Genomic DNA, 19,638 nt, shown 5'->3' with positions numbered 1-19,638 from the left:
AGCCTTTCTATTTGTGGTAATTTCCATGGGTTACTATGCTAACATCAGATTATTTTGATGCAAAAAGCTTCTACTAACTGTTAGCATGTATTTCCACTAAAATCTGAATTCTGCTAAAGGCAACAGCAAGACAGGTTTTAACTTCAACAGGTGCAGGATTTTAGAACTCATATTCACACACAAAGGTGCTTAGAAACCTATAGAAATTACTACAGTCTATCAATTCCCTTATTTGCCAGAAAGGTTCTCAGATAGCACAATGGCCAGGAGCTCGACTGCTTGACTCATGATCTAGGAGATCATGATCCAACTCTCTGTGCCGTCACAGACTTTCTGCGTTACCTTAACGAGTCACTTGGCTTCTTTCGGCCTCAATTTCTCATACGTAAAATGTAGGTAATAGCCTTGTCCTGAAGGGTGCCTTGCTGTCAGGTGCTCAAAAAATGATGATGATGGGGCCACATAGAGATAAAATGATGAGAATCCGTACCTTCAACAATACTTGCATTGAGAGAAGGTTTTGTTTGCCACACTGGCCAAATTACAACCATTCAGCAGCACCCTACAGCAATATTGCCAAGGCAGTGCAGAGGCTAGCAACTCCCCAGAAGAGAAGTTGCATTTCACTTCTCCATCTGCCCCAAATTTCCACTAGAACTTTTCTGGCTTTTTTTTTTTTTTTTTTCCCTTTTGAGTTCACTTTCTTCTAGCTCACTCCTGCAGAATAGGTCACTGTGGGCTTGGATGACCACCAGTGATGGCAGGAGGGACGTGTGGGAGCACATGAATATGAGCAGGGAGGGAAGCGGGGGAACGCTGCTGCTAGCACAAGCTGGCAGCTGAACTGGTTCAGCTTCGTTGTCAAATCATACACTGAACACACTACACGTCTCTGTGGCAATAATGCTGTGCAGCTCACTTACAAGGTGCTACTAAGGACTAGAGAAAAATGGTACAGAACTGCTTAAGACACATATTCAGCAGCACATCTCCTGGCTTTGCTCTGGCCAGTTTTAAGTCTTGTACCCTTCTAGCTATACCCTGACAATATCAATGCAAACACCACTGCCTACTCCCTTTTTCCTAAGGCATGTAAGTGAAATATCCAGGTTTCAAAAGTTGCAGTCCACTCAGCATATAGAGAATTACATACAATTATAATATATATGTATTATATATATTATAATCTGTACAGAAAATTTACACCTCTAGATAAGAGCTTGAATTTTACAGTTTTCTAGCTGGGAGAAGGCACAATCTTAAATATCTGGATACTATATTAAACAAGTGTGTGAATCTCTGTCTGTAAAAATTTCATGTTCCAGGAAAGTTGCCAAAAAGCAGCTGGAACCCTATATTTTTGACCCAAAACAGAACTTAAACCCTTATACTCTTTCCCTTAGTCTCCTCAGTATGCTGAACTGAAGCCTAGTTTTAACATTGTACCCACTGACTTGTTCTTTGTGTGATGCTTTATGAAATACTTGTCTGAACCACAACTGCAAACACTTTGTCCTACTCCACTTATGTAATCATGTTCAGAAATAGTTTTATGGCTTATGTGATAAAAACAGTTCTTCAGAAAGCCATATTAACAACTATTTTCTGTTCTTACTTATCCTAGAAGAAAATCTACCAAACAAGCAAAAAACCCCAAGATTATATTCTCTATACAACTGTGTATTTCCAGTTATTTCAGAGATTCCTGTTCTTTATAAGAAGTTTGGTATAACACCTTCAGTATATGTATGTTGGTGTTAAAATTTTCACAGCAATGTTAACTTAGTCTTAATGAAGTAAATTTTTTAAGAAGTTAATATCTTCAGCACATCAGTCAGGAAAAAAATTATACACTGTGTTCACATAAAACTATTCAGTTTTAAAACTGAGGCAAGAAACGTTAGGTTAATTACAGTTAGAAAATAATTGCTCTAAGTTTAATTTATGTTAGACAACTTAAGACAAACCTGTACCTTTGGAGTAGAGGAAATAAAAGATGTTAATTGTCTCTATCAGCATTGTTTGGTTTCATCTGTAGGCCATCATGGCTACAGCAACCCTACACTATTAATTTCTTATTACATATCACAACTTCTTTCGGACAGCAATGAATCTGAAAAAAAAAAACAGTATGAAAAACTGCTGACTCAACTCAACTCTCTATAAACAATACTGGACTCTCCCATTAGCAAGCAGTATTTCATTGCATTTTAACCCCACTTTGTAGCATTTTGTTCTGGAGTCAACACCTTACTCATTCGCATGATGCCTGGAAAGTGTAATGGCAATGCCTTCCTAGCCCCATTAATTCCCTCTGCTAGAGAACACCATTATGATGAAAAACTCACTTCAGGGACCAAGCAATGATTCCTCAATCTTCCCCTGTATCTTTGAGGATGTATTAGAAGTACAACACTGCCTTTTTAATTTGAAACATCATTCTCATCATTAGAAATTTTCATTTCCAAAACCTGCTTGTTGTGGTTTAACCCGAGCTGACAACTAAGCCCCACACAGCCACTCACTCATCACTCACTCACTCCCCCCTGGTGGGATGGGGGAGAGAATCAGAAGGGTAAAAGTGAGAAAACTCATGGGTTGATACAAAGACAGTTTAACAGGTAAAGCAAAAGCCATTCAAAGGAATTCATTCAGCCCTTCCCAACGACAGGCAAGGGCTCAGCCATCTCCGTCACACGTAACGGTCACTTGGGAAGACAAACACCACCACCCTGAACATCCCCCCCTTCCTCCTCCTTCCCCCAGCTTTGTATGCTGAGCAGGACACCACACGGTCTGGGACATCCCTCGGGCCAGTTGGGGTCAGCTGTCCCGGCTGTGCCCCCTCCCAGCTTGTGCACCCCCAGCCTCCTCGCTGGTGGGGTGGGGTGAGGAGCAGAAAAGGCCTTGGCTCTGTGGGGGCACTGCTCAGCAATAGCTAAAACATCCCTCTATTATCAACACTGTGTCCAGCACAAATCCAAAACATAGCCCCGTACTAGCTACTATGAAGAAAATTAACTCTCTCCCAGACAAAACCAGCATACCGCTTTTGACACAGACACCAGAACTAAAGAAAAATTTGATCTAGACATTAGTTACATCATTCTGAAAAAAAAGTCATCACATTCATGCCTTGTAGGTCTAATGAAATGTGCATATAACTCAATGAAGTTGGAGACTATACAACTAAGATAGTCCAGTGGCAGATTTGTACACTGCCATAGAAGAATGATATTAACTGTTGGTAAAGTTCACAGGGAAGTAAATAACTGGTCTGCTGACTTCCAGATAATGCAGATTGAACAGTCTGGGATGTGGGAGAAGATGCAGGCCCCCTACTTTTTCTTCCTTTGTTCTTTATTATGTTGCACTTAAAAACTAAAAGGTGTTGGCTCTTGCAAAAGCCCTCTTCCAATTTTTAGTCTTCTAGGCTACTACTTTCTGATTGCTATCTGACTCTGAGAAGTCTTAACACTTTTCATTCCCACTCACTTTATTCTAATCTGAGTTCAAGGTTGCCCTCTCCAAGTAAAAATTCTTCACAGACTTACTATGTCTAGCTTCTAACCAATTTGTGAGTCACTTTGTCTACTCTGTCCATCAGCCCTGTGGCCCTCTAAACATACATAACACTTGCAAAATGGTTTATATTTGCAAAGGAAATAACAGTGCTCAGAAGTGCTCAAAAATGATGTGAAACAGGTACGCAAAACAGTGGACTTAGCTTTATACTTAGGCTGTCATATAACCAATATCCAAAAATAATTACATAATTTCTGAGAGGTTCATACCACAATAAACAGTAACATGTGTAAACAGGCAGAAATTAGACTCTCTGTACCATACTTGCTATGGTGCACTGACCTTTATTCATGTGACAAATCGATGATGGAAAGGGAAGGAGGGAAAGAGATGACCCCTACTTTAATTAATCCTTAATCGGTCTCCACACTTCCAAAGGCCACAGAGCGTGTGAAATCCCTGATAACAGTTTCATTCTTAGAAGAATTATCTATAGTATCTTCAGGTCCTACTGGAAAATTCAGACAGTCATGGTAATCCTTTCTCAGTAAGTCAAATTTTTTGCCACAGATTTTGCTCTCTGCTGCCAAGAACTACCTAAACAACATGAAAGAAACTGTTGAAAGATCTAAAAGTAGTGGAAGGAAGACAAAATTCCAAATATGTTCCTCAGTATATTGCTTGCAACCCAAGTATTTAGGTTTGAATTCCTTAATTTATGGGAGACGCTAGAAACAAAATACGACTGCAGCACATTTTATTCACATGGCTGCTTCATAGAACATAGTAGTTACTCTCTGATTTTTACTTGCTCCTTCCTTCCTGAAAACACACTAGCCTTTTCTCAGTATCAAGGGTGAAAGACTGATTGCTTAACTTTCCTTGGAATACTGTGACCAGCTCTCCTCATCTAAATGGAAAAATGATAGCTTTGGTTGGTCAGAAATCAGAGAATCTCTGGTTTTACGCTGGTTTAACTGAGATTAGAAGTTGATTTATTGAAGTGATTTGTTGAGACACGCTGTGTGAAAGAAAAAAAGCTCAACAAGATGAAATTTTGTAAGGCTGTTTGCTGACCACCAGCTGTCGGCCGGCCCACAAAGCAAACAGCGCCAGCTCAGCAAGAGGATGGTACCATCTAGTGGCTGCTCCCACCTCTTGGCACATGTCTCGCACACTTCTACAAACCTGCAGCTCGAAAGCTGCTTGGCAAAGCTGTGCTCCAGTGGTACCTTTGAAGAAAGTAGCAGAGAGCAGACTGTCCCTGTCAGAGTGGAGGGAGACTGGAAGGTAAGGATGGCATCTGGAGGGGGGGACCCAGCAGTCTGAACTCCCCGCGAACACTCCTGCTGCCCTGTTTGGAACTATCAGCACTGCTCCAAAACGGGGAGGAAGGGACAGCCCTGCAGCATCAGAGCAAAAGGGAGGAGTGGAAGGAGGGCTCAGTTTCCAGCAAAGAGAGTTCATTCATCAAAATCCTTCCCTCCCTGCTCTGAGCTGCCTGCCTTTTCTCGCCATAGCTAATCTTTACTAGAGCTGACCTTACAGCAACCCCCAAAAAATATTTCAGATGAAGAGACCAATGTACAACATCTACCATTACAGTACCAAAATCAGATATTACCAGGACATTTACTCCACCATGGCAATTTCCAACTTCTTTTACTTTGTGGCTGCCACATTTTGCTCCTTTCACCCCCAAGTCTCACAGACTCCTGTCTCCCTAAAACTCCTTTATAACCTCTCAATCTTTGGCCACTCCTGTCCCCTTGGTCTCCTGAAGAAATCAGAAGACTTCAGAAGAAATCAGGTAAAATTTTGTGCTGCCTCTCCATCTTTGCTCCCTAACCTTGGGGAACTACTGGTCAAGACCATGATCAACACTATGATGGAACGGTTAAATGATCAGGGATGTAAAGTCCCAGTGATCTGGAATATTTGCTGGTCCTTTAATTAACTTTCTGTAAGATTTCAGACAAGACACATTTTCTGAACCTTGTTTTTTTCAGCAAATGGTATGTATCTAAGGATAGGCTATGTCCTTATTTACTATTCACCAGTTTCTAAAAATCTATTTATAAGAATTACACTTTTGGAATTGCATAAGTATTTCTCTTCCAAGCCACAGATCATTTCCTTCCCATAACAAAGCAACAAACCCCATCATAATAGCACTATCTGACAGATTAAAGTGAGATTCTGAAGCTCCAAGCTTGCCACAGAAGACGAATAAAACATAAGTCTGCTTGCAGAGTGTCAGTGCCCTTCAATAGAAGGAGGAACGCAAACTCTGGTCTTACAAACAGCATAAATTCACGTCTGAGCAAACCGATTTGGTTACTTCTACAGGCCTACATATGGTATATGTATCCCCACAAGATGGTTTATAATGAATTAAGCAAGACATTATTGCAGCTGTCTATGTTAGTGTAGCTAGGCAGCGACTGCTACCCGAAAAGTCCATTCAGGTGTATCTTTAGGGTTCCGCCCTGCCCAGGATAAACACTGGTTTAGTGTCAAAAACTGAAGCTGGCTGTTGGTGTGAAGCTTCACATGTCACAGCAAGAGACATTTGGCCAAATGCCTCCTGGTCTAGACAAGAGACATCATCATGCAAAACAGCTAAGTAACAACAGGTTTCTAATTCAGTCACAAGGTGTTAGGAGGAGGCTCATAATCACATCAAACTATGTGGAAACGGTCGTCTGTGTAGGAATACATTGGTTTTTCTTGCATCATCTGTTTAATCTTCTAAGGATTTAAATGTGATATGTTTTGCTTTCTCAGTTACACCAGCTAGAAATCTGGTCAAGTTTTAACCTGAAGGCAAATTACTCTTTTAGTAGGTATAGTTTTCCTTATTTTATTCTGAATTGAAGTATGTATAGTATTCATTTCTACAATTAGCAGATGACTAATATTTGAACACAAAATCCTCAAAAATTTGGTATACTTTAATGACCATTTTTGATCAACAGTGTGCAAGAATATCGTTACTTCACAGGGACTTGCAAAAATTACATGTTTGATTTTTTCGTTTCATTAGTTGCATTCTGCAAACTTAAGATGCAGTGGGAATCTGTGTCTGCAGAGCAAATTCAGACTGTTTCGATATGTCCTGGTTTATGTAGGCTTTTTTATTTTCGCTCATTTTAGAATTAGTCTGAAAGCAGAAATAACTGCAACACCCACAGCACACGACTTGTCCTGTTCAGAACCGTGCCTCTCTCACTCTGCAGGAATACAGGATTTCAAGCTTTGAGCAGAGGCTGATGAACGAAATAGAATTTCGCCTTGAACGTACCCCGGTGGATGAATCAGATGATGAAATCCACCACGAGGAAATCCCTACAGGCAAATACATAGCACCCATCTTTGATAAGAGACTCAAGCATTTTCGGGTAATGGAAGGATCTCCTATTACATTCACTTGCAAAATAGTTGGAATACCTGTTCCCAAGGTAGGTCATTCTCACTCTTAGCAGTAAAGGAATAAAAATCATCTACTTGCTATATTCTATACATCCCTCTGGAAAGTCTCACTTCTAAGAACATGGGTCTGTAGAGAGAGCTCTAAAACAATTACTTCCTCCCCACTTTCTAAAATAACACTATCTGCTCCTGAGCATCTCTCAGCCCTTTGTGGACTGCCTCACAGCCACCTGACTCCAAGAGAAAGAGAACTTCATAAAACCCCTTTCCAGAGAGATGAGAACCGATCTGAGATAAGCAGTGATGTGTCTATAGCCAAGAAAAGACAACCTGACAGGCCCAGCTATATAAAGGAGATACGCAGATATAAAGGAGATACTGTTAAACCTGAAATCATTCTATTTCACATCGTAACCAATCTGCAAATATTATAATATTCTAAAATTTTTACTAGCAATTAGTCAACTTATCTCATATTCCTATCTACATTTTTTTCTAGTCACTATTCCACTACAGAGCAAGTGTTAAGTCACTGGCGGGGGGTGGGTCTGATCACTGCAGGTATACTGGTTCAAGGATGGCAAGCAGATTTCAAAGAAAAACGCACATTTCAAAATGAACAGAGAAGAGGATGGCACATGTTCTTTACATATTGAAGCATCTACTAATGATGACGATGGCAACTATACAATTATGGCTGCAAACCCACAAGTAAGGTGTTTTATTTTCCTCTACAGGAACGCTTGCTTCATCTGTTTTTAATGTATGTTAATAGGAACACAGATTGGCCCACCTAGTCTGACATCAAGTGGTGACTGTATCAAAAATCAGTTGCTTCAGAGGATCGGAGAGGAAACCATGCAATGAAGAATGATGAAACCACCCACCTATTCTTACACATCCCAGTTGCAATCATTAAGGACGTTTTTCACATTAATAACTCCTGCCCTATCTTCTGAGTCCCCCTCCTGTTGCTGATAGTTACCTTTTAAGATGTGGTGACGACAGACATGACATTTTGGACAGAAAAAATAGACCAAGTGGAAACAAAAAGTTACATCAAATTTAGCAGTGTTACCAAACACATTTATTCTTTATCTAGGATGCAAAGATGTGGTTCTGATAATAGTCTCGTCCCCAGTACCATTCTCCTTCACCCTGTGTGCTAGCTTAGCTGTTTATTTAGCAGTACGCTCAAGCAGATCAGGCAACTTTTTCCAGTTTAAATTTTTCCTTTTTTCTGAATTATATTTCAGCCCAACTACTTTTCAGTTTCTGGGTGGCCATATAAACAAGTATGCTGGTACAAAAGTACTAGTACCCGTGGAGACACAGTGGCAGGGATGAACGAGCAGGGACAGGCGCTGCTTAAGGTGGTTTACACAGCACCACTGCTAACTGCATTGCCTCAGCCTTGAAGGCTCTGAGAAACACCCTGCTCGAGACACACAAAGAAACCCCCTCCTCAGCTGCACTCCACTGCATGCTAACAGCATTTGCTTTGAAAAAGTAATACTTACCCTACAGTTCAGTTACTTTACAAAAATAAATCCGGATGCACTGTAAATGTTAAATATTTATACTTTTAAACAAAATGAGCTATTAAGCAACTATTAATTCTGATTCTATTGTGATTTGCAGGGGAGAATCAGTTGTTCAGGCCACCTGATGGTTCAGAGTATCCCTCTTCGGGGCCGAATATCAACAATTCAGCCTCACAGGTAAAAGGAGAGACAAGTCCTTCAGACCCTCTTTATGCTTCTTACTGAAGGCACTCGAACTAACTAGCTACTGTACTTCAGTGCACCCTGTACGTCAGTTCTCAACCATAAAATGGAGATAACTGCAGCAGTTCCCTCCCAACAGGTCACTTCTGGAACGTAATATTTTTGAAGGTTAGCTTCAAATATGGGGAAGTTTAAGTGTAAAGTGTTATTTCATTTACCTGTTGCAGTGGAGTTAAAGGCAAGGGATGGATTAACAAGATGAAATTCTGCCAAAAGAAAGCAAAAAGAAGTGGAGCACAGATTGGGAATCCAACAATACTACACAGCATAGTTAATTTGGTAATATTTCTAAATGGAAATAATGCAAGTATTAAACTACAATCAGTCCATTTCTTTCTGCCCTTTTATTGAATTCCAGCTATCTGATCATCCTTTCCCACAATTTCTTCCTTTTTTCAAACATCAGCAAAAAAAGTTTGACTTCCAAACATATACATGCAATTTTTTGTGTTGCAGAACACGACCTCGGGCGCCAGAAGGAGACAAAGAGACGGTTCAAGAACGCTTTTTCAGGCCATACTTTCTACAGGCTCCAGGTGACATGGTAGCACATGAAGGGCGACTTTGTAGGTTGGATTGTAAGGTACTGACTGTTTCCTCTGTTCATTCTCACTTTCCCTACCTCTCTACATGTACTGCTAAACATGTTCTCATGTTCTTTATTGCATGCGTGAACACCTTCTGTTAAAGTTCTAATGCTTCATTTTAAAAAATTATTTCTTATTGCCATTGTCTCCGAGCTGATTCAGGGGATTTCTTTTCAACACATGTTATGTGGGATGAAGAGCACCCCAGGAATAGAAGGCTTGATTACAAGGTTGTTCAAATTACTAGATATGTTCACCGTGTCCTTTACCAGTGCAAACTCCAGAAGTTCATCTGGGAATAATAGGTCCTCCTGCTCCATTATCAGATTCTTGAACATAATCCAGAATAGCACAAAACCATGAGAAAGAAAGGATTCAGCGTGTTGTATTCTGTACAAACAACTGTTCCCATTGTATTAGACTGAATTACTGAAGATTAATACTCCCTGAAAAGAGGGAACCGAGCCCAGTTCATTTTATGCTTCCCCAGCATGCACAGATGCAGAAACATCCCCCACTTACAGATTCAAATCCCCACATGAGAGAGTTGTCAGAGGTTAGAGTACACAAACTAACAGGAGTTAGTGAACATCCTGTTATTGAACAGCTTTAAGAAATTCATCCGCTCCAACATATTTTGGCAGTCCCTCTATATCCCAGTAGCACAGCAAAGGTACTAGTGCTGACACTGACTTCTTCCATGCTCCAGAATGTCTCCTACCCTGAAGAGGGTAGAAGTTCTGAAGCAGAAGTTAATGCCCTGAAGATGAACAAGATTCCTTACTACTTAATTTACAATGTAAAGTTTACTCGGGAGCATGCCAAAGAATCTGGTTATTCTTAGCTCTGCTATCCTGGCAGAGCTTGTGAAACCTTAAAGCATGTCTGGTATTGCACAAACCTGGAAGACAGCAGTCCTCGTTCAGGCAAGTTCCACTTCCCTCTTTCTCTGGTTTGTAGAATATAATTTGGAAAGCGATATTTTGGACATGAGTAAGTACTTCTATCTATTGGAAGGAACTTTATAATACAATCTAATAATCTTTCAAAAAAATACTTAATTTATAGTGTTCTAAAACATGCAAGTTTAATAGCTACAAAGAACTATATCATCCTTCATGAAATTTTAGTAAACACAAAGTCATTTGTATAGAACTCTTTTTCTTCTCTATTAAACTCTGTAGTGGTTTAGATCCAGGGTTATTGTTTATACTCAGCACTAAAAAAAAAAAAAAAAAAGAAATCTAGCAGATTACTAAGAGTCTTTTGTGAATCTGATATATAACCAAGGTTCTTCCTTTCTGACTAAGAGAAATGTAGGCATTTCATGTACTTGTTTTTCTTGGGATTTTGTTGTTTGTTTGGTTTGGTTTTGTCCCTTTTGTAACTAATCGGAAGAAAAACAGAAGCTGAGAAATAAAAAAAAAAAAATCTTTGTTCTAGATTCTGACATCATTCAGATGGTACCTGAAAAAAGGCTTACCTACGAATTTACTAGAATCAGTTTGTGAGTTTGACATTTGTCTCTAGCTGTTTCACTGTCTGTTAGGTGAGTGGGTTACCAACTCCAGACCTGACGTGGCTTCTGAACGGCAAACCTGTGCTACCAGATGGCACCCACAAGATGCTGGTCAGAGAGACTGGAGTTCACTCTCTGCTTATTGATCCTCTCTCCCAAAATGATGCTGGAACTTACACTTGCCTTGCCACTAATAAAGCAGGACAAAATTCATTTAGTCTGGAGCTCACTGTTGTAGGTAAGAATCATTGAAAAACTTGTCTCAATGCTGAAGTTATTCGTACATGCTTCTTTGACTTTTCCCTACAGACAGGTATAAATAAATAGTTAATCCAATGATAACAGGAGAGTTCAACAGCTATAAAACTCATCTGATGGAAGGAAATGGATCTGGTGCTCACTCGATAGGTAGACTCCATTTATTAACAGAGGGCTGGAAGAATTCTGTCTCATCACTTCACTGCTCTTGTCTTGGCAAAATGACATTCTCAGCTTTCTCCCCAGAAAATGCTTAGGGTTTGAATTCATAAAATATGTTGAGGACTCCTAGATTCCAGTTCCAATTTTATGAGTTTCAAAGTATTTTAAAATAGAAGAATACAATTCTGAACACTGTCCTTTATTAAAGCTTTACAAGATGTGAGATATTGAAATTCATGGATCTGGCATTCATTTCCTGCAATGGTAGTATGTTTAGACCATTAGGTATGCACACATTCTTTTATGAACATCAGTTCTGTCTATTATTTTCTTTATATTCCCTTACAGAGGCTATGTCATGGCATTTCACTTCCCTTCCAATATCCCATTAAAAATCCACAACCTATTTTGATATCACAAGAATAATTTTTGGTCTTGTTCTTCCATACTGTTCAAAGCAAAACAGTGACTAAAATATCTGTTGCTCGACAATTTTTTTTTCTCTTTTTCCAGCAAAGGAAGTAAAAAAAGCCCCCATGTTTTTGGAGAAGCTTCAGAACTGTGGTGTTCCTGAAGGGTACCCTGTCAGATTAGAGTGCAGAGTTGTGGGAATGCCACCCCCCATATTTTACTGGAAGAAGGATAATGAGACCATCCCATCAAACAGAGAGAGGATGAGGTACTGTGTCGCTGTACCCATGCTTGGAGTTTCTTGTGGCTGGGCCAGTTGTTTCCATGAAAACCTGTGTGATAAGTACAGGTGGTGTTCTTCTTAAAACAACATAAAGATTTTAAATCTGGCTTCACTGTGAAAACACAATAGAATAAAGGATGGAGCATAATATGCCACTGCTTCAGAGAGTGGTGATAGACCTTTCGGGCCGTAGGCCTGCTACAGCATATGCATCTTCTTATGAAAGATATTATGATATGGTATTTTAATGCATTTTAGCAGTTTATTCTCTCTCTAAGCTGTTTTTTTCTCCAGTTTAGTTCTAACTATGGATAAATTCAAACACAGAACAGTTAGAACACAGTTCTGAATTCCCCAGAGCACAGGACAATGGAGAGTTTAACATATCAGATACAGAGGCTGATAACAAAGTTTGGTCACAAACGTAGGCAAAGAATTTGATCCATGCTTACAAAATTCGAGTTCAGCTCTTGCATTCAAATGCATCACTACTTTTTCGGTTTTGCAAAAGAAAAGCTGATGAAATAATGTGCCTGGTTGTAATTAATGAGAAATTAATTGCTTTCATTTATTTTTTAAAGATTACTGCTTCAGCATAAATCTGATTCCTAATATTTTGTTTCATTTGGCTCCAACTGATGATTCGATGAAGTCATCGGATCTCGGAGATCAACTTCAAGCAGTACAACATTTTCACATGCACACGCTGCAGGCTCTCTGTAAACTGTGCACAGCAGCACTTGTTACGAATGCACACCTGTCATGAGGGAAAGCTTGCCTGTCCCCACTCCGAGACTGCCGTCCTCTCCAAAACCCCCACCTGATTCTGATCTTCTACAGCCTGTACTCTCTATTCCTCTGCCTCTGGGCAGATTACTCAAGGATTTATTTCAAGTACTGGTACTTTCATGGTATTATGTAATTATGGTTATACACATGCAAGCACTAGTTAACGTAAAATGAATAACTGTCCTAAAATGCCTCATTTCCAGTTGTTTCACAGAAGCTTAGAAAACAAATTTTTGCTTCAGCTCAGATGAGGACAGACTAAGGGACACCTCCCACACCTCCCAGTGCCAGGAGCTAACAAACACCTCTGCTGTGTCAGCCTGGCATGACCAGACTGCCTGCCCCCAAGGCCTCGAGTGGTTCTGCACAGATCCACCTCAGCCATGGGCAGCACTGTCCTTCTTTGTCCCTAACTTGCCTCACTATTATCTTCCTGCCTGAATCCAAGAGACCTTTTTTTGTATGACGATATGGACGTGCATAAGCTTCTGTACTACTGCACCCACAACATAAAGCAAATTATGTAGTGCAGCGAGCAAAGGGTGAATGTTCCCTTTTATACTAGAGCTGTCAGAAGCACAAAATGTGCTCTTGACCTGAAATTCTGTGGTTCGATGTTTCATTCTAGTTCATAAGGAAACAACATCTCAAGTTTCAGAACTTCCTGCAACTTCCAAGTATTCTGACGGTGCTCATCTCCCACCTCTGCCTTTATAATGAGGGAAACTCTTGGGTTGATATAAAAGACCAACCACAGCCTAGAAAGCAGAGGAGCCTCTGTTCTCGGATATACTGCTGAATAGTTTTCCCTTTAAATTGCAGCCAGAAAGTCTTGGATCACTGAAGAGCAAAGGAAGATTAGGGAATAATGAAACAGATTTCTTTTAGACTGTTGGCCAAACAAATCTTTAAGATTTTGCCACTCAGTCATTTTCTCAAGAAAAAGGGTGCTGTAAGACAGTTTCTGACTAGCCCTGGTTACTGTTGTGAAAAATATCACTACTTTGTACAAATGTGCTTTGCATTTTGTTATGTTATTCTTCCAGCTTCTGATTTAGGAAAAAATATGGTATGATTGTGCAACAGCTTTGTGTGGGTTTAGTTCACTGGAATTCAATAAACAATCATAATATTAACACATACAAAGCAACAGTTCAGCTCACACGGTCAGGCCATGGCTTTGCACAACTGAGAAGAGCAAGAACAGGTTTCAGCTACTCTGATCATAGGTTGAGGCTGTACTGAAAGCAAATCTATTGACTACAAATGTCTTGGACTGCTACCTCTTGGAGAATAAAAGTTACGACTCATCTATTTCATATTTAATGTACATATTGTAAAATCTCAAAGTTGATATGCTCTTGAGAAATACTAACTCCAAATCACGTGTTTTCCCAGCATGCATCAAGATACAACAGGGTATGTCTGTCTCCTCATTCAACCTGCCAAGAAAGCAGATGCTGGCTGGTATACCTTGTCTGCAAAAAATGAAGCTGGTATTGTCTCTTGTACTGCTAGACTTGACATATACGGTAGGTACTGCTTAGTAAATAAAACAAATCTGAATTCATTTTGTTTGACCCGTCCCAGCCCTCACTTAGTTCTTAGTCTGTAAATTTTTGGTTTTGACATGGATTAGAAATCAGTGTCACAGCATGGCCACATCTTAATATGGCCACCAGGAGGAGATATGATGATACAGCTAAACAGCCAAATTAGCTCTCCTGCATCAGATTAAAGGCAGGTAAAGAGAAAAAACAGAGGAGTTTTGCACAATATTCTCTACTCTCATTTTCTGCTTTCCAAATTCCCTAGACACATAAGCATATAATAAACATGAATTCAAACTGAACCTTAACTCTATTCCCTCTGACACATGCCCGTGCTACAGTCCTGACCTGATATGGAACAATACATTGCACACAAGAAAGTAGACCCCTTCTTCTACGGAGCATGTATGATGCAAACTATGCCTAGTTAATGGAGGCTAGTTTGTCTAGCACACGGAACGCCCCAGCCCAGCTCAAGAACTACAGCACATCCCTTAATCACTCTGTATCTATGCAAGATGTAATAGTTAAGAAAATTCATCTAGACCAAGAGTGTACTTTGACCAATTAAGCGGCATAATGAAACAGTAGACATATTCCACAAACTGTCAGGTTATAGTCATACCCTCAAAGGAAAAAAAAAAAAAAAAAAGAAAAAAAAAAAGAAAACACCACATTTCTAATTTTTTAAAAAAATCCACTTAATTATCAGGGATAAAAAGAAGTCACCAAGTGCATCCCTGTCAGTTTTTCGCCACCTTGTGGAGATACCGACAATAGTAATGTAATGTTCAACAGAAGGCTGGTGAGAGTCTGATTCAAGAAAGACCACACAAAAAGAAAAATAATTCCTTAGGTATCTAAATGATGCAAGAGTTCATGATTAAATTTTCATATGAAGGATTCAAGGTACAGACAGGAAAAAGATGGAAAGTAAGAAATGCTTCCTGATTCCAACCATATTTTCTAAAGACTGCAAGTTTTACACTGCAAAGGGAGTGACAGAAATGGTTTTTCTTTATGCTACTTTGAATGGATGGGATTGGGAGATTGAAAGCGTGGTCTGATATTTGCAACTACATGTGCAGAGAAAAAAGTACAGTAAACAATGAGTGTGTTGTTCAAATAGAAACAAATTGAGAGCTGCAAGAAAAAATGAGGGGTTTTTTCATTTTTTTCCAGATAGACAGGGTCAAAATTCAGCATGGAAAGACACTTCCTATCAATGCTTGTCATGTAGATTGTAGGTCTCCCACACTAATCTCTTCTCAGAGTATCGTAGCCTGAACTTCTACCCTTTCATTTTAATTGCTGACACATATGCTTGTCCAGTTTGGATGTAGACCTGGAGGGTTTGTATGGATAAATACTGGAAAATATCAATTTCCCCTTTCTGAAGTGTTTTAAGAATAATAACTGTTAAGTATTATATAATAGCCAAATATTCTTACAAAATCATAATGGTATTTATTCATATGGGAACATGTTGAATGTTACTTTTAAATTACTGAATATATGTCTTTGAATTACATTTCTTTCAGCAACTTAAAAAATTTAGGAAACATGTTACTAGTTATAAGTAGTAGAGGGAAATAAAAATTGTAATCACTTCTTAAAAAAAAAATCCCCATATTATTACTTTGAAATTAAATACCACCAAAAAAAAAAAAAAAAGGGAAGAAGAGTCTCCCAGAGGATGGAGTAGTACAAAATCAGAGCCATGTCCAGTCTGTTCACCTCTGTTCATGCTGTGGTATGTTTTTAGTTTTGATTGTGTGAGCTTTGGAGAAGGCTCCAAAGATTATATTATTAATTTTAGGACTTAATGAAATCCATATAAACATTGTCATTGAATTGAACAGGGATGGAATTCCCTCTGTAGACTTCAATAAAAACACTCAACATACAAACTATGTCAATGATTTGAAGGAACAGACCCTCAAACAGGGAACAAGAATGCTGTGCTCTCTTCAAGGATGTCGGAAGCGACTTTTCAGTTGTGTGCATTGATTTCTGTTGTTTCATTGCTAACTTATTTAAAGGTTGACACAGCCTATTCTGTTTCAGCTCAGTGGCACCATCAGATTCCACAACCAATAAAACTTCGACCTGGTGGCAGCCGGTGTGCAAACCTCACCGGTCAAGGACTTGAAATTTTTTCTGCCTTCCCAACTACTGAAAGCCCTATGCTGTTTTCATCCCCAACCCAAAAGGTGGTGGAGAGTGAAGAACTTTGAAAAACAAACAATTGTTCCAGTTACACCTGCAGAGATACTAGAACTGTGGGGGAGAAAAGAAAAAAAAAAAAAAAACAACACAAAACAACAGGTACAAGTCAAGATGCTCAAGGTTTACAAGCAACTTGTTTGTAATTGTGTACTGCTGCTGCAAATGTTGCAAGTCACATATCATACAAGACTTTTGCATATTATTTTACTGCAGGATAATCGTGGTATGGAGTGTCGTGCAATAAATTCAATACTGTGTAGTTTGCTAAGAATTACATAGTAAACATAGTTTTCAGCACCTAAAAGCCAATACCACTTTTACTGCTTGAACTAAAGCTACTGTACTGTAGCAAACCATGTAAAGGATTGGTGATGTTCAGCTGGAATACTGCCAGTGAAAACACTGACGTTACAATAACAACAATCCGGAATGAGGGTAAACAGCAAGACTTTGAATGTAATTCTAAAAAACATGCCAGATAATCACAAAGCACAAGTTAAAGAGAAAAGATGTAACTCATTTTTATATATTATTATGCCAGATAATCTTAGAATTTTTGAACTCAAGATTAGATAAATGTAGTGTTTCATGTAGGTATGCCCTATATATTTATATTTGTGTGTGTGTGTGTACTCCATGAACTGTGTACTCACGGTGTAAGGATTCATAAAGTAAGGCACAGGGCACGTGCATAGGATGCTAACATAGGAAACCAAAATTCCTATTGTCTGAAGCATGTTCTCTAGAGCCCATAGTTGAAATTATTTTCCAGATGTGCTTCATACTTTTTTCTTTACAATGTTAGTGATTCTCTGCCTTTAAACACAGATGTTATCAAGCTTGTAACTTCAGTTTTTAAATACCGGTCTCTTTTTCCTAATTTTTAACGTGACTAAAAGAAAAGTGCATTTACCATCTAGCTCATATTTTTAACTAACTGAAAAGAAATTATGATCTGGTGGAAATTAAATTTTCACCATCATTTAGGAAATAGTCACAAGTGTGGAGTCTACTATAAAGACAGAAAATTCTGTTAATATACAAAAGTTATGAAGTTAAGCAACAGTTATGTTGAAAGAGCTAAAACCCCTAATAGTAGCAATAAAATAAGGCAATTTAATAGACATGCAACAGAAGATGTTAAGTGACAACACTGAATGATTAATTTAAATATATTTAACATCTATAAAGTTGTATTAATACCTCACAGCACTTAGGATCCATGAATATCTAAGATGATTTCCTGAATCTTTAAATCACTGCTACCCCTCTTCTTTGGACATTTTTTTCAACAGTTCTTACTGCTTTCAACATGGCTGGAGAATGCAACAAAGTCCTGATCAAAGTCACAGAGATGAAAAGAAAAATTAACAGACACTTTCGTTTTAGACCTTATTTGGATTTTTTCAAATTTTAAAATGTAACTTTAGAAGATTACATATGCAAAGAAAACAATGAGGAGTTACCTTAAGAGCAACAGGATACTGGATATAGACAGGGACAGAGCTAGCCTTTCCCTGGGTTCCCTGAAGATCCAGCTTATCTTGTCTCTAACTGTTGGTTCCCTAAGGGTTTAGATGAAGTGAATTTCTCGTATTGTTCCAATTCCCACCTGAGTGAAGACCATAAAACAAACCCATCATTATAACTTTTATGCTTCTGTTTGAAATCTCAGGCCATTCACCCCACATTGAACAAACCAGGAAGCTAAAATATATTCTTCTCCTGAGACACAGACAAGGTGCAGGTATTTCAGTGGGAAAGTAGAAATACCAGTTGTTGCCCGTGCTGTACCCCCTCCCTGGCAAACAAAAGAAAACTAATAGCTATTAAGAACGATGCACTGATTCAAGTGACTTCAGCTATGGGGTAACTAATTTAAGACACGTTGTGGGTCTGATTTTCCAGGATAGAGTACCTTCTGCTTCTCTTGTTTTTAGGATTGCTTGAGGATTCCAAAACTAAACCTAGACTGAGTCAGAATTGGGCAATCCAAAATGTAAAGTTTCCCATATTAGTAACTAGTCTTGGGAAAATAATCCAAGGAAAGTTACTGTATTTTGCTTGTTTAATCCGGTGCTGTTGGGAAGTGGGAGGAGGGGATATTAAGACACGAGAGATCAAATTCTACTCCCACCTACAGCCCCAGTCTTCCCATTATTTCATGCCAGGACTGAAGATTAGATTTTGATCCCAAGTATTCCAAGTTGTATACTGGTCATCAGGCTTTATACTTAGCACAGGCTTAGTCAAGCAATTGTCTGCTTAGAAGTCCCCTGTGGCCCCCTTGTCTGACTCTGAGTGAGGGGTTGGACCAGATGACCTCCTGAGGTTCCTTCAGACCTAAATCACTCTGTACTTCCAAAATTATTTCCCTTTCCACTGCCTGTCTGAATATCCTATGTGGATTAGTTACCTATTGACTGAGTAGAAATTAATTCAGGCAAGCACAATCTTTTCCTTTTTGACTGAGATATAAACTATTAGGCAACTGTAGCTACAAGAGTGATCACTTTAATCAGAGTTCTTTACATAGTTTGGAAGAAAGGAATACTAGTACTATTAGCAAGTATCTGGTTACCAGTGCTGGAATCATACTTATTAATATTACTGACAGTAGTAGTGGTTCTCACATTTTACAACGTCAGACAACACAGCCAAAAACTCAGTACAAATTAAAAGACAAAGTGCACAGAGAAAATGTGTAAACCATATCTCTTCAACCTTTTCTCCACGATTTCAGTGTAATGTCTCCAAACTTACATCACTATAACCTGAACTGACAAGCTGAGGATTAAGTGGTACGATGTTTTTTAACATTCAAGTTCAGCTTTAGGAAGTGGGAGGACAAGAAGCTACTTCTGAAAGACTTTTCCCAAAAAACTGTGTAACAAGGATTAATCTTTAGCCGTTGAAGAAGGGGCCCCAGAAGTCTCACTGAGAGGTAGGCTACAGAGAGTGGATCACCAAAACCTGTCAGCTGAACTGTAACATTCTCTCCTTGACAGTATTTACTAACAAAAGGATCAAAACTTTACCCATCACATCTCCCTACACAATGCAGAATCAGTAATTTCAATTATTTTCAGTGCATCTGATATAAACA

General features: G+C 39.0%; 1 protein-coding gene across 1 annotated transcript in view; it reads left to right on the top strand.

The window, feature by feature from the left end:
* Positions 1 to 17,476, top strand: part of MYPN (myopalladin) — a 58,663-nt gene extending 41,187 nt beyond the window's left edge. Inside the window, exons 13-20 of the mRNA XM_074924258.1 lie at positions 6,765 to 6,986; positions 7,519 to 7,668; positions 8,599 to 8,678; positions 9,201 to 9,327; positions 10,881 to 11,088; positions 11,784 to 11,949; positions 14,152 to 14,285; positions 16,371 to 17,476. Of these exons, the coding sequence (XP_074780359.1) occupies positions 6,765 to 6,986; positions 7,519 to 7,668; positions 8,599 to 8,678; positions 9,201 to 9,327; positions 10,881 to 11,088; positions 11,784 to 11,949; positions 14,152 to 14,285; positions 16,371 to 16,540 (1,257 nt within the window). The 3' untranslated portion in view covers positions 16,541 to 17,476. The remainder of the gene's footprint in view (positions 1 to 6,764; positions 6,987 to 7,518; positions 7,669 to 8,598; positions 8,679 to 9,200; positions 9,328 to 10,880; positions 11,089 to 11,783; positions 11,950 to 14,151; positions 14,286 to 16,370) is intronic.
* Positions 17,477 to 19,638: the final 2,162 nt, after the last annotated feature.

The sequence above is a fragment of the Athene noctua genome, chromosome 21, assembly GCF_965140245.1.
Source record: "Athene noctua chromosome 21, bAthNoc1.hap1.1, whole genome shotgun sequence".
Taxonomy (NCBI): domain Eukaryota; kingdom Metazoa; phylum Chordata; class Aves; order Strigiformes; family Strigidae; genus Athene; species Athene noctua.
The sequence above is the reverse complement of the archived record's forward strand: the minus strand, read 5'-3'. Positions and strand labels throughout refer to the sequence as shown.